The 15438-nt window shown below is 32.6% G+C and overlaps 2 protein-coding genes across 5 annotated transcripts in view; one reads left to right on the top strand and one right to left on the bottom strand.

Annotated features, from left to right (window-relative positions):
* The first annotated feature begins 5455 nt into the window (after positions 1-5455).
* Positions 5456-8565, top strand: LOC100243763 (aspartic proteinase Asp1). 2 transcript variants are annotated; one of them, XM_002285831.5, is made up of 9 exons: positions 5456-5836; positions 6388-6505; positions 6697-6923; positions 7064-7297; positions 7403-7541; positions 7627-7815; positions 7895-7967; positions 8071-8158; positions 8257-8565. In XM_002285831.5, exons 1-9 carry the CDS (start codon positions 5640-5642, stop codon positions 8351-8353), a joined length of 1362 nt encoding a protein of 453 aa, XP_002285867.2. In that variant the 5' UTR covers positions 5456-5639; the 3' UTR covers positions 8354-8565. The 2 variants fall into 2 exon arrangements, with proteins under 2 accessions (XP_002285867.2, XP_010664194.1); XM_010665892.3 differs by having other exon boundaries at positions 8071-8180; positions 8257-8326.
* The window catches only part of LOC100248995 (kinesin-like protein KIN-7C, mitochondrial), a 46245-nt gene continuing 39188 nt past the window's right edge, over positions 8382-15438 (bottom strand). For 2 of the 3 annotated variants that reach the window (XM_010665893.3, XM_010665895.3), the window contains 9 exons: positions 15290-15430; positions 15075-15197; positions 13956-14006; positions 13806-13853; positions 13441-13728; positions 12536-13279; positions 11765-11854; positions 9938-10016; positions 8382-8717 (listed from right to left, as the gene is read on the bottom strand). In XM_010665893.3, coding sequence (XP_010664195.1) covers positions 9996-10016; positions 11765-11854; positions 12536-13279; positions 13441-13728; positions 13806-13853; positions 13956-14006; positions 15075-15197; positions 15290-15430 — 1506 coding nt within the window. In that variant the 3' untranslated portion in view covers positions 8382-8717; positions 9938-9995. The remainder of the gene's footprint in view (positions 8718-9937; positions 10017-11764; positions 11855-12535; positions 13280-13440; positions 13729-13805; positions 13854-13955; positions 14007-15074; positions 15198-15289; positions 15431-15438) is intronic. The other variant, XM_010665894.3, reaches the window with a different exon arrangement.

Below are 15438 nucleotides of genomic sequence, written 5' to 3'. Positions count from 1 at the left end.
AATCAAAGTTTAATTAATAATTAAATAAAATTAACGTTAATATAGTTTTAGCCTCTAATTAAGCATGTTTAAGGTTAAGTACTAAGACATTTATTATTATTTATTTAATTTATTACTATTATTATATGATGGCAACTAATTCTAACTAATGCTCTAAATGCTATTATTTATTTACATTATTTAACACTTATTACTTTATCATATTAATAATAAATAATTCCCAATGTTATCTCATTGTTTATATAAAATTAAGATTAATATTGAATCTAATTGTATTCACGAGTCTTTAATAGTAAATAATTTAATGGATATATTTGAAAAGCTTTTATTTGTTTACATGATATTAGTATTTATAAGATATAAATAAGTTAATAAATTAATATTTATGTATCTTTAATAATAAATAAATTAATAATAAAATTATACTTAAAATATAATATTTTAAATATTTATAAAGAAAAATTTTGAAAGAAAAAAGTTTATATTAAATGAGTAATTATTTATATTAATAAATTAATAATAATTTTAGGATGAATATGGAAAGGTTAAAACATATAAGTTTTATTTTAAATTTATGATTCTTATTTGTTTACCTAACATTACACTTACTATTTCATTATATTCATATATGTAATAAATTAATAATATGACTCTTATTACATGATTGAGAAAGATTTGGATTTCAAAAAACAAAATTGCCCATGAAATTCAAAATTTGTAAATATTGATAATGTTAAGTCACTTAATAGACTTTTAAGATAAGAATAAGATTTATGTCCCATAGATTGCTACATTTCTTAAAAGATCCCTAACAATATTAATGCAATGTAATTTTGAAATAATTCTTTTATTTCCTATATTTTATTTAATTCTTCATTTATAGTCCACTAGAAGTTCCAATTTTCCAACAATGATTCTCACTCAAGCACATATATATATGTTTTCTTAGTCAAGAAGTTCTAACTTTGCAAACAACATGAAAACATGATCAATCTTTAAGCACCAAAAGATTTTTATTTACACCATCCTCAAATAAAATATTGAAGGGCTACTTACATAACCTCCATGTTAAGTAGATAAAGATACTTCATTATGAAGGGGTAATGAAATAAATTAATTATTATTGTCCCATATAAAAACGATAGAAATATGTAGAAAAATAGTGAGAAATTGTGGGTCTGTTTGGTTGTTGTTTTCAAGAACTGTTTTCTCTTCTTAAAAAAAAAACACTAAAAACATGTTTAAAAAAGGGAGTGTGTTTTTATTAATACCAATATAGCATAAAATAGTAAGTCATTTTCAAGGATTCACTAATAGAGCCAAATAATAGGCACATAAAAAAAAAGGTATTCTTGAAAATATTTGTTGAGAGAGAGAGAGAGAGAGAGAGGAGTGAAAGAAGAGAGAGAAATGAGAACACAACCCACAAGCTTTTTTCAAGGCATCATTTCAATGGTAATGGTGATATGCTAAAAGGTAGAATGTTTCAAACATGCATGTACACCTAGTTGGCTGTTTCAACCATGGTTTCAAATGTTGAGTAATTAAAGAGAACTTAATAACTTAATTTAAGTCATTAAATAAATTAAATATATTTAATAAGATAACTTAATGATATGACTTAAAATTACAAATAACTCTAAGTAATAATTAAAAATAATTAACTTAAACTTAAATCCATATTTTTTTTTTACCTTTTTTTTCATCATTTATCTTAGTTACATCTACGATCTTTTTTATTTCTCCTCGATCTCCATTATTATTTGACTTCTTTTGTCCTAATTATAATTTGTAAAGATAAATATATCAATTTAATGATTTTGAATAAATTCTAAGTTAATTTTATCAAATAACCTTAAAGTTAGAACTAAATAACAAGTTTTAAGTTAATGAATTAAGTATAATTTAACTTGAAATCAATTCAAGTCTTTATGTAATAAGTATCAAATTTTACCAAATATCCTCTAAGAGGTGCTTCATCAATTTGAAGTATTAAGTCAAAATCGTTAATTTATTTTTAATCTCAAAGCTCTTTTATCTCATTTATTCATGTTCACTAAGTGTATATTTTATAATTACAACTTTACATTCACAACTCTTATTTTATAATAATTATTTTTATAGTTATTTTATGTACCTATAATAATTCAAATATGAATGTTCAACAAATAAATTTATTATTGAAAATGGTTAAAATATAAATATTAGTTAAAATTAATAAAGATAAATATGTTAATTTGATGATTTAGAATACATTTTTAATTAATTTTATCCAACAACCTTAAAAGTTAAAGTAAAAAATAAATAATAAATTTTAAATCAATAATTTAAGAATAATTTAATTTAAAATCAATTAAAGTTATTAGGTAATAAGTATTAAATTTTATTTGATTTTCTTTTATGAGCCAAATATAAAATAAAATATTTATATTTATATAAATCTTTAAAAAATGCCAATTACTTCAAAATATCTAATATATTTGTCGTGATTATTAACAATTGTGTCACAATTATTTTATAATACGATATAATGGTACTTGGATTTGTAATCACCATAAGATAATTTTAGATAGACTTTCCAACCATTATTTTTATTTATTTTAAGGAAGGTAAGACTATGAACTCGAAAGTAATTAAGCCTACCATTAGAGGGGTTTTGGTTGGAGAAAGCTCTCTAGTTCTTACAAGGACAAATAAATGGTACAAGGAAATTTTCAAATGTGAACCCTTTGACAATGGAATTGCTTCATGGGTTTTAAAATTGATAGTAGAAACTTAGCCACGAAGAACGATACTAAACTTTGGTAGTCGCCTCGTTTATTTATTTGTAATTATAGTGACGTATAACCACCTAACTCCCAAGGATGGAAGTGCGAAGAAATACCTACAAGTTGCAGCCCTTATTATATTACATGACCCCAGCAGAAATTGAAAGCCAAAAGCTGAACAACTTTAAGCGATTCAGACAAGTGTTTGTGGAGCACAAGCCAAACATACGTACCAAACCATGAAAAGAATTTCACATTGAGGCCAGTTTCCACTTTCATGTGTCTGAGCTTTGGGCCAATTTATCCTCTTCTTTAAAAGGGTTTATAAAATTTAATTGATTTTATCATGAAATTAATAATAAATTTTGATATGAGAAATTATATTTTTCATTCATCACATCCCAAATTTTTGGTTCTTCTTAACTTTGTTCTTCTCAGTAACAATCGTGCAGATGATTGGGCTTAGTCTGTCTTGGGAGAGATGGGTAAAAATTTGTGAGACTCAAGGAAGGATATCTACACGGTTTGATCCTTTAAGACTGGAAGCCGGGTAGCCGGGCAATGTTAGACTGACAAATGTCCACAGCTTGTCCTGAAATTTTCAGATGAGAGTGTGGAATCCCCTTGGGGTGGTGGTGATGATTCAAAGCAGTTCAATAAGACCCTCGAAATTGGTTGAGAGGAGGAGAAGAGGATCATCATTCATGATGGAGATGCTGTTTCTCAGCAGCCAATCAGCCCCATAGTTCATCCTCGAGGGTATGTTTTGATTAAAGACATATCATGGCTCATCTCTTGTTGTGCTGTTCTTCGCCTGGCCCTTAACTATTTTTTAATATATTCTTTTTAAATTTTTTAGTGCTAGTTTTGATATTAATTGTATCATTCTTCACCTAACAACATTGAAACTAAAAGGCCTGAACATTGAAGAAGAAAGTGACATGCCACCACAGCTAATCAAGGAAAAAAATTGAGGGAAAAACCTTAACAAACTTACAACATTATTCAGCCAAAAGCATTGTGGGGGAGGTTGTCTTCAATGTATTTGGACCATTTTTGGGAGCTTCCCACAAGCCTAAAGTAGTGTGGGACCCTGTGGCATTAAGTTCTTTGTCTTTCTTTCTATTCTACACTACCCAATTGGTCAACACATGTTGGATTTTAGTTATGCGGAGTGGAAAAAAAAAAGTTGTGTAAATTACGACAAAGAATAATGTTAGGGAAAAAAAATAAAAATAAAACATAATGATTTACACTGAGTGTTAAATCTATATTCATGAATAAAAGAGTATCATTTCACTACATAATAAAAAATATCACAGAAAAAAGAACTAGATATAACTATTGAATTTTCAAAATATTTCATGTTTTCTCACTGTTTGATTTTCATACCTTTCCACGAGTCATCTTGCTCCACCAATATTTTTGTTCTTTCTCACATCTCTGTCCACTTCATATAATCTATACATACCCATCTCCATCTCATAACATTTTCTACTTAAAATATTTATAGCTTTCTTTATTTTATAAAAAAAAATCTAATATAACAATAATATATTAATTTGGGACAATTCCCAACAAAAATAAAAATAAAAATTGGATGTTTGCCTGGTGTTATGGGCATGATCTAGTTCTTCAGTTCACAATTGGATATGCCCATGGCCCCATGCCTAGCTGTGACTTCCATGTATTCCGAGAAAATATTTTCATTACCATTCTTTATTTTTTTGCCTTGCGCAGTGCAGTACGATTACATGTCTTTATGGGTTCCACTCTACTCACCAGTCTCTTACTTTTCAAGTTCTTTAGATCCTCTTCCCAAATTGCAAGGAGGTACCCAAAAAAGGGACCAACGTCCAAAAATTGGCTTCTAAAGTTGCAACATCTTCTTGTAATCAACATACTTTTCTCCTCATGCTTTCCATTCTGTAAAGTGAACTCCTCCTCTTTACAAATCCTTTGATAAGAACTCAAAATGGGAAAAAGAGAAACAAAGGAAGAACCTTTGCTTTATTTGTTATTAGAGGCTTACAGTGACATTGTTCAAATAAGCTTTCAGCATTCAAAAGGAAGTTATAGGTTGTGTTTGGTTCTTGAATATTCAGATCACATCACCCCAATAAAAAATTAGTGCTTCACCTACAAGTAAGAAAGACTAAAAGTTACAAGAATCCAAACCTAAGCCATATATATAAAAATCCCTACTTTCATATTTTTAACATTAATCCAACCCCGGACATATTTATCCTTGTCTTAAAATGGGAAATTAAGAAAAAAAAATAGTTTTATAGTAAAATAATAGCCAATATTTAAAAAAACAATTTAAAAAAAAAACATGTTTTGAAAACTGTTTTGTGATATTTTATAGAATAAAAATACATTTAAGAATTTAAAATAATTTTAATCTTTTTTTTATATATATTTAAATATTCTTTAAAAATAATTTTATTTTTAATTATTTTATTTTTCATAATTATATAATTATTTTAAAAAAATATTAAAATGTATTATTAAAAAAAAAAAATCATATTTTATGTTTTTAAGAATACCAAACATGGTTTCGTTTTTTATAACAATCTTTGAAAACAAGCTTCAAACTTTCCGACAAGTTTCCTAAATTGTTTCTAGAATAGATGAGGATATTTTCGACCGTTTAAATTATCCATACCGCGTCTGGGACGCGGTTTCTTTGAGTCTCTCTGTTTCTCTCTGTTCGAAGACGGACCCGCCAGTCTCCGTCTGTCTTTCTCTCTCTAAAACTAACACGTGGACTGAGCACTATATATATGTGGAGCGAACGAGGGTGGGGTAGACAAGTCAACAGCCATTGCTCAGCTAGATTTCTTTGGGTCTTTAGCTTTCAGGGTTGTGATGATCCAAAGTGATTCAATGGGACCCTCGAGGTTGATCAAGAGGAGGAGCGCAGGATCATTATTCATCGAGGCGATGCGGTTTGTGGTATTGTCTGAAATGTTTCTGGGCTGTTTCTCAGCTTCCAATCAGCCTATTTCCAATAGGATGGGGCACACCGTGGTTTTTCCTCTTCAAGGGAATGTTTACCCTCAAGGGTATGTTTTGGTTGGTTTTGTTTCTCACTCTTAGAGGGTTTCTTCTTCCTTTCATTTTATTCATATTCAGAAATCTCGTTGTTTTTGGTTCTTTGAGTTTTTTTTTTTCTCTTTGGTGGCTTGATTTCTGATTTGATTCATGGGCTGTTTCTGGGTCCTTGCTTGTTTTCTCCGACGCCTTGTTGTGGAATTTTCTTTCGTCTTTGGTTGCGTCTTCTTGAATATTTCCGAAACCCATTTGGTTTTGAAAGTTCACACCTTCTTTGTTTGGTTTTTTTCAAGTTTTTCTTGAGTTTGACTAGCTTCCCGGAAAAATTGTCGACGCATTGCTTATAAAGTAATTTTTTTGAATACTTGTCTCCAAATTGCAGTTACCCATTTCCCAATCTTTTGTTTCCCATAGATTTTCACCCTTTTCAATGCCAATTTTCCATAATTATGTATTTATCTTTTGGCCCATTTCCCAATCTTTAATTTCTCATTAACATTTGGAATTTTCCTGGGAATCAGAATCCCATTTATAGGCCTGTAACATTGTTCCCAATGTGCAGGTTTTATTCTGTGAGTCTGCGCATAGGCAATCCACCTAAACCTTATACACTTGATATTGACTCCGGCAGCGACCTCACTTGGCTACAGTGTGATGCACCTTGTGTCAGTTGCACTAAGGTAATTAATTATTGAGATGTAATTTGGAAAAGGGTGGGTATTAGTCGTGGGATCCACTCAATTTTAATTTGGACAGGTATATGATAATTTGTGGTCCATTCTTTTTATTTTGGCATTAATTTTTTGTGGTTAGTTGGAAAAGCAAAGAGGAAGGGTAAAACTGAAAAGCAAAAATTGACATCTAAGTGCAGGCACCTCACCCTCCCTACAAGCCCAACAAGGGTCCTATAACCTGTAACGACCCAATGTGTTCTGCCCTTCACTGGCCTTCAAAGCCACCATGCAAGGCTTCTCACGAACAATGTGACTATGAGGTTAGCTATGCGGATCATGGTTCATCTCTTGGGGTTCTGGTCCATGACATCTTCAGCTTACAACTCACCAATGGTACTCTTGCTGCCCCCCGCCTGGCTTTTGGGTCCGTTCATTTGCTCTCTCCTTTCCTTAATTGATTTGTCTTGCACGTTAGTCTTGATACTAAATTACTAATCGAACTTGAAATTGGAAATGGAAGGTGGTATTAAGTAAACTAAAATGCTTTGGAGCCTGTTTGTGCAGATGCGGATATGATCAAAGCTATCCCGGACCAAATGCTCCTCCTTTTGTGGATGGAGTGCTGGGTCTTGGCTATGGCAAATCCAGCATTGTTACACAGCTACGCAGCCTGGGTCTGATTCGGAGCATAGTGGGCCACTGTTTAAGTGGTCGAGGAGGAGGGTTCCTGTTCCTTGGAGATGGTCTTTCCACTACTCCAGGAATCATCTGGACACCAATGTCGAGAAAATCTGGAGAGTAAGCTTCCAAGTTCCCCTGTTCCTCGACTCATACATTGTAACAGTAATAATAATAGTCTGTGGTGGAGGTCCATCGCTAACACACGAAAGAGATTCATTTCAGGAGTGCCTATGCGTTGGGTCCAGCTGATCTTCTTTTCAATGGGCAGAATAGTGGAGTGAAGGGCCTTCGCCTGGTGTTTGACAGCGGTAGCTCCTACACCTACTTCAATGCTCAAGCTTACAAAACTACACTTTCACTGGTGAGATCCTGCTTCCTTGAAGCTCTGAAAAACATTTAGCCCTACTACCAATTCTCGGAAACTAATCATTAGTACATGTCTTCAGGTGAGAAAATATTTGAATGGCAAGTTAAAGGAAACAGCTGATGAGTCCCTTCCAGTCTGCTGGAGAGGTGCAAAACCTTTCAAATCTATTTTTGAAGTGAAGAACTATTTCAAGCCCTTTGCACTCAGCTTTACAAAAGCCAAGAGTGCTCAACTACAATTGCCACCAGAATCTTATCTCATTATCTCAGTGAGAACCTTGAAGACCATTTCCTCACTTCTAGTTTGGGCTTACAAGATGAGATTCCTAACAGTTCCTTTTCTTTCAGAAACATGGCAACGCATGCTTGGGGATTTTGAATGGTTCTGAAGTAGGACTTGGAGACAGCAACGTCATAGGAGGTAAGAGACACACCCTAAAGGAACAAAACCTATGGATGGGCACTTTCAATTTCCCACCAATAACCTAATTAAATTCCATTTTTTATTTGTTTGTTATTGGCAGACATAGCTTTTCAAGATAAAATGGTGATCTATGACAATGAGCGCCAGCAGATCGGTTGGGTTCCTAAAGACTGCAATAAGCTTCCCAAGTCCTGAACTGTTCCCATACAGGTTTCTTCATTTTGTGTGGCTGTACTGAAGGAACTCACCAAGAAGTTTTATTTTTTTCTCTCCTGTTTATTGACAGAGTTGATCGTGATTATAATATCGGGTTTTCACCAGCTGACCTGGGTATGGTGGTGAAGCAATTTTCTGCAGCTTATGCGTCACGAGAAGACCTATAAGCTGCTGGGTGGCAAATACTGCTGAGTGTTAAAAGATCAACAAAAGTAGTCTCATGCTAGTAGATAATAGATGGTACGAACAGTACACTTGTGCTGCATACTAGGTTAGGAAGTCTTTTTTTTTTTTTCCATCTGTTTTACAAGGTACAAGGTAGGAAAATGTAATAATAACATAAACAAGGAGACAACAAAAAGTTTTGTTACAAAAGAAATTCATGTGTAAGGCTATTCTTGATTCATTGCTGCTGCATGTTAGGCTATGCAAATTTAAGCGATGAAGTATGCATCTTCATGGCCATAGCTCCTAAATGAACGAATATGGTTTCGGTTTGATGACTGTACAATAATACATTTCACCTGCAAGCTGTGAAACATGCAAATTCATCAGATGCAAGGACATAGCACCACATCCCATCCAATATCATAAAACAGATGATCCTACAACAATCTCAATGCTTGTATGAATTTCATTTTTTTACAATCAAAAGGCACTAATGAGACTAAAACACAGCATGCTAGGTAGACAGGCTATCCAACCCCTGAAATACCAGGACTGCATTTATAGAACAAAATGATTACTGGAATGATTTTTTATTAATGCTGATATAGCATGAAATAGTAACCCATTTCCAAGGATTCGCTAATAGAGCCAAATAGTCATAGGCACATTAAAAAAAAGGTATTCTTGAAAATATTTGTTGAGAGGGAGAGAGCGAGAGGAGTGAAAGATGAGATAGACAAGAAAAAACAGCATACAAGCTTTTTTCAAGGCATCATTTCAATGGTAATGCTGATATACTAACAGTAGAATGTTTCAAACATGCATGTACACTCGCAGACTCCCAAATATGAGAGTTTTATTCACATGTTCCAACCATGTTTTCAACGTTGCTTTTATCCCCTCTTCCTCAATACAAGAGCATCTTTATCTTCCTTATAATGAGAAAAACACTAGACTAGATGTAGATCAAAACCTTTGTGCGAGTGTTAGACAAGCCGAGTTCTTTTCTTTTGTGTGCATCTGATCAACATTCACTAATAAAAATGCAAAAAGTAATTGAAATTTGAATTCAACGGCTAATTCCCTTACTAAACCAATGTAATATTTATGGCACATGGGTCAAGGTATTCATTTATTCTCATGGAAAGCAAGTCAATTTTCTTATCAGAACATCAACCCATGCCACTATACAGCACATCAAACCCACTGAAACAGTCTTCCATCTATCTATTCAATATATTAGCCAGCACCACAGTGATTCAGCACAAAAAACGGTTAGAACTGAGTGGCAAATATTCACTCACTCTAAAAATAATGCCAATTTACACTGTCTTCAATTAAACATCTTATTGTCTTAAATATAAAGCATACAAGAAAACAAGTATGCTCAAGAAACCAGTCAAACTTAATTACACCAACTTATAGGCAGCCATATTTAAGCTGTCTCGATCATGAAAACCAATGCCCTTAAGCTATGAAACATACTGGCAGAAATATCCTCAACTTTTGTGAGTTTGCAATAATTTCTGTAAGAACATCATAATGAACACCCACTTGCCAAAGAATCATAGATTGAGACTAACCTTAGAGGTCATGAACTCCATGCACTGGAAATTTGAATGATGGATTAATCTTGGCAGGCTATAAGACGTGATTTGCACACTGCATATATAAGACATTGTACATTAGCCAATGGACAAAGAAACCACAAAAGATGAAGTCATAGAGCCACAAAAGAAGTTTTAACTGCAATAGCCTTGGATTTGATGATAAATTGAAGTCTACAATCCACAAAACTTGGTTTTTGATAATAATACCCTTTCTTGCAAAACACCTTCGGATTTGACCAATGATTCTTTCAAACCAAGTTGTATTTTTTCCCGAAAGTTCTTTTTAAAAAACTAAAACATCTTTAAAAAAATATATAAAATTAACTATTCCGGCATAAAACCAAAAATAAAAAAGGGCAATTGATAATCCCAACTACAGGCTGGGAACTTAAATTCCTGTGTTCCTATTTTTACCCAAAAATAAAATAAAATTGTGTGATTTCATAAGATGTGGATTAATAGGAATTATAATTCTTGAGACCAAAGCCGAACCTCTAACCTTACAAGCAAATTAAGAATTCCTACCCCAGATTCACTAGTGACAAACAAATTGTAAGAACTAATACTACATGTTCCAGAAGCAGATTTCACTCATTTTTATTGAGTTCCTTGTTTGCATTGGTTTTAGGTTGTGATATTACAAACACCCATAATACATAGTCATGGCAACTCCCAAAACTCGATTTTTCACAATGACTAAAGGTTACTTTTCATCATCAGAAAATGAATTGACAATGATGAGTTATAGATAAACCATGAAATGAAAATTTTATGATAAGAATGAATTATAACCCATAAGAGATTGTTAGCTCCAACAACTTCCAATAACCCCTCACTTGTGTTTGGCTACATACATGGCTGGATTATACAAGATAAACTGAAAAATCCCCATCACCAAATATTATGACATTGTCAAATCTTATCAATTCTCCATTAAATTTAAAATTTTAGTTTGATCATAGAATGTCTTCATTCTTCATTAATAAAGTGAATCAAGGCTGCAGTGATTGGGTCCAGAAACCACTTCAGTAACAAGGTGAATCCATGTTCTTGGTTACAAACAAAAGCAATATGTAAAATAAATATATGTATCAGGCACCAAATTACAATGAGTAGGAATACATACACATATTAGAGGTTTGTGGAATCCTCAATACATTTGGCAAGTTTCCAGGAATATAAGAGAACGGTTACTTTCGTACTCAATTTTATTCATGAATCACAATCTACATTTCCTCGTATTCTTCCCCCCAAGTTTTATGAGTTGGAACAACTACAGAACATGAGGAGTAGATATGAGATATGCTTTAATATGATTTTGTTATTTCCTAGGACATACTCAATATCTGAAAAAAAATCATAGACTCAAATATTAAAAAAAAAAAAAAAAAAAAACTTAGGAAAATATGACACATTTTTTAGCAGTCATGTGAAATCATGTTTTAGAAACTTTCAAGACCAGCTAGAAATGAATTTCAACTCAAATATATAAGCAACAGGCAACAAAGTGGCTAATGGGAAAATCCGTCACATACAATCCAAAATACTATCCAGAATGTAAGAGGATAATTAGTAAATCATAATGTCCACAAATGAAAAATTTTTGAAGAAAAAAGGTAATCTTCAAAATGCAGATATGCGATGCATTAAAAAGTAAATAAGACATCAAATAAGTAAAGCAACAAAAGATGCCTTCTCACCGATAAATTTCTTATCCTCCTATACAAAAGCATAAGAAGACAGCAATATCATGAAAACATACAACTTCGCAAGAAATCAAGCAAACCAAATAATTATCACCTTTGCATGGCAAATCTTAGTTATAGCCTGAACATGAAGGTTCTGCAATTCTTCAAGAGCTGTCATATCCAGTCCAATAATATCTTCACCCTGACATGAAATTCAATTGATTTTCAAGTTTTTACTTTTCTCTGATGTGTAATTTTTGTACTTGACAAACTATAGGAATAATGAAGTACACATGGACATCCTCCAACAAAGAGATATATCTTTAACTAACAATCAACCCATAAATTCTAAATCTTCAAATTGTTGTCACATTTTAAATTACAGAGCACAATTACTTAGGGATGACATAGACAGTAATTTGAAGTCGTTGAATTTAATGATTTTGATGGTGTGATATATAAGCTGAGCCATAGGCAACAAACATAGTCTCTACAAGTGTGCCTGTATCTGTGTGCATTCTTTTCCTTTTGGTGGGAGGGAACCCCAGACAAGATGAACTAAGAGGAGGTCAATGACAAATGAGGACTGGGGCCCCAAATTCAGGCCACAAATCAACAAATTGCTTCACGCAAGAGTAAAACTCCTAATGTAACAGTTGAAAATAATTCATGATTTGGGAACAGTTCAAGAGAAGTGGAGTTATACTGAAAATTGGCTTATATTTTGATGGACAAGACACTCCTTATGAAACATGTCCAAATAATTCACAAATGATAGGACATAGATCCATACATTAAAAAAAAGAAAATTGTGTATTCATAATTGTGATAAAATTTTAAAATATGTAAAACTTGTTCAAAAACTTTTCTAGAAGGTGCTTACCTTCAATCTGGAAACAAGGCTTTCTAGTTCTTTGCACCTTCTCTTTTCTTTCAGATAACTGGTCCTTAATTCTTCAGATGTACTTATCTCATCCATGTTTTCACAAATTTCATCAAATATTTTGTTTGAGTGACCATTAATTGGTGGAAATCCATTTCTCACTCTACTTTGCAAAATGTTGGATTCATGAACTCCTTCAGATGATGTTTCCTCAGAAGTAGTACCAGATTTTCTCATCTTTGCAACTAGCATCCACATATTTGCAAGCTCATTTTCTAAATCTTCTTCACGCTGTTTTGCTTCATCAAGCCTTCCTCGTAACTCACCTTCAATTTGATCTCTCTCAAATAATGCAGTTTCCAGAGAAGATTCTCTTTGGTATCTTGCATTAAGTTCTTTCTGCAACTCCTCAACCAACATGCCATCCCCTGGTTTTCTCAAGCGTGCATCCAGCCGAGCACCATTGCTGTTACTTTGCCTCACATCAAATGACCCAGGCCTCTGACAACAGTTAGATCTACAAGGGGCCTCTTTTGCACTAGCCAGGTCACCAGTCAATTTTGCATTTTGGTAAGAAAGTTTAGTTACTTCTTCAGCCAAGTTTCGGAGCTCAACTGCTGCAGCAGCTGCCAACTCTTTTGCGTATGAAGCTTCTTCTGCCAGTTTTCGGCTGTGAATTTCAAGCCCATCCTTTTCTTCAATCAGTCTTACTTTCTCTTGCTTCAAATTCTCTATTTCAGAGGCCTAAGAAAGAATGCAATCAAAGAGCATCAATAACAACATTTAACAAAAGAATGGTTCAACATCGGTAACTGATAAGAATTAAGATATTCTGGAGTAGAAAAAATAATGTAATGGGTAACTATTTGAAACATTCAAAACAGAAAGGGAGAAAATAAAAAAACCTGCATAAGAACTTGGGAGCTTAAAAAGGTGTCACCATTGCACTCTTTGGAATCCTCTTGAGAGAATATTCTATTCAAGCTCATAACACTAGTTGGTGTATTTTCATCAATATAAGTATCTTCTTTTCCTTCATTTTTCTTTTCAAATAACTCCTTAGAAAATTTCTTTAGTGTGCTAGCCCCATTGTCAGGAATTTGTTGTGGACTGCTAGAGCTTTTATCTAATAATGAATTAAGTTGTTGCCTTAGCAGAAGAATTGTTTCTTGCATCTCAGCATTCTCTGACATCTAATAACAATAACAAGTATAGTGAGTACTAAAATTACAAATGTGGAAGAATAGACTTTGCGGTGATAGAGTGTTACCTTCATCTGTAGTTGCTCCTGAAGTATCCTATTGTCTGCTGATGTAATCTTGAATTTTCATCCAACAACAAAGTGATCGATTCAGTAAAATGCTTTTTGGCATTTGATATGAGATATCATTAGAGCAATCAATTAAGCAGGACAACAAACCTCAAGTTCAAAAGTTTTCTCATTTAGCTGAGTAGTGAGCTTGGACAGTGCCTACAAGAGAGTGCAACCAACTACTTATAAAGCCAATTTAATTCAGTAATCCAACAACTTATTTTTTATGGTAATCTAGCATTTTCTGACTTCAAAATCTTAGAAAATGTAGTCAAGTAGGTAACTGACATCATGTTATTGAATTCCACACCTCACATAGAATTCAACATCATCTTTCATTTCACATTTTTCTTCCTTTTTCCTAACAAGTTCGAATACAACCTCCCACCATCCATTGTAGCTAACATATTCGCAACAGAAAATTAAGGCCCTATTTGGTCATTGTTTTTAAAAACCATTTTCTATTCTCAGAACAAAAAAATAGGAAAACGTTTTTGATAAGTAGAATACAAAAAACATGATAATTTTATAAAACATCTTTTAATTGTTTTCACTAATTTTCTGAGAGTTATTTAAAAAAATAATTTTATAAATATAGAGAATTATTAAAAATAAAGCATTACAGATGAAGTTATTTTTAAAACATATTTAAAAATATAAAAAATAGATTAAGAACATTTTACGTTCCTAAGCAGATTTCTGTTCTACAAAACATCAAAGAACAATTTTTGAAAATTGTTCTCAAAAACTGTTTTTTAGAACTGTTTTTGAAAACACTTTCCAAACAAAGCCTAAGATTAAGGAACCTTGACAAGAAGAAACTTCTATTAACACCACTTTTTATAGTAGAAAAACAAGGGTGAAAGAATAATCATTTGTATTTTCAGTTTACTAATGCAGTAAGAAAAAATTTATTCATTTTTTTTATAAGCAAAAAATGTGAATAAGTAAACAAGCACCAAAAAGAGAATGCATCATAGTATACAAGACGTATACAATGAAAGCCTAAAGGCTCAATTAAAAAGAGAACACAAAAAACAACTCCCTCTCTTAGTAAGAACCAACCAATCTATAAAATCAAATAAAGACATAAAGTCTATACCTATATACATCTTCACCCACGGAAACTGACTGAATCTTATTTGTTTTTTTTAACTGAATAATTTCACATTCATTAGCATCAGCTTCTACGTCAAAACCTATGTATATCACATGCCACACGGTTACCTGAGACATTTCAATGGTATTTGTATGTGGAGTCATTTCAACTGATCCAATCATACGTTGCTCCAGTACACGCATTTGAAGTTTCTTTTCACTAATTTCATCTTTCAATTTCTGCATGTGTTCCTACATCAATCAAATCATCAGAAGAATACTCTTGAATATCAATCACACTCACATTCTTCTTGCAATGAAGAAAATCTCAAAAGATAGCTTACCTTAAGTTGAGAATCTTCAGGATTGCTTGCTGCTTGCTCTGATAGCCTTTTCAGAGAACTAGTACACAATGCCACTTCACCAGCTAACATCTTCATCTGCTCACGCAAAAGATCCATTTGATCTGTGATGGTGCTACCAGTCTGCAAAT

Source organism: Vitis vinifera, chromosome 18 (genome assembly GCF_030704535.1).
Source record: "Vitis vinifera cultivar Pinot Noir 40024 chromosome 18, ASM3070453v1".
Classification (NCBI taxonomy): Eukaryota; Viridiplantae; Streptophyta; class Magnoliopsida; order Vitales; family Vitaceae; genus Vitis; species Vitis vinifera.
The sequence above is the reverse complement of the archived record's forward strand: the minus strand, read 5'-3'. Positions and strand labels throughout refer to the sequence as shown.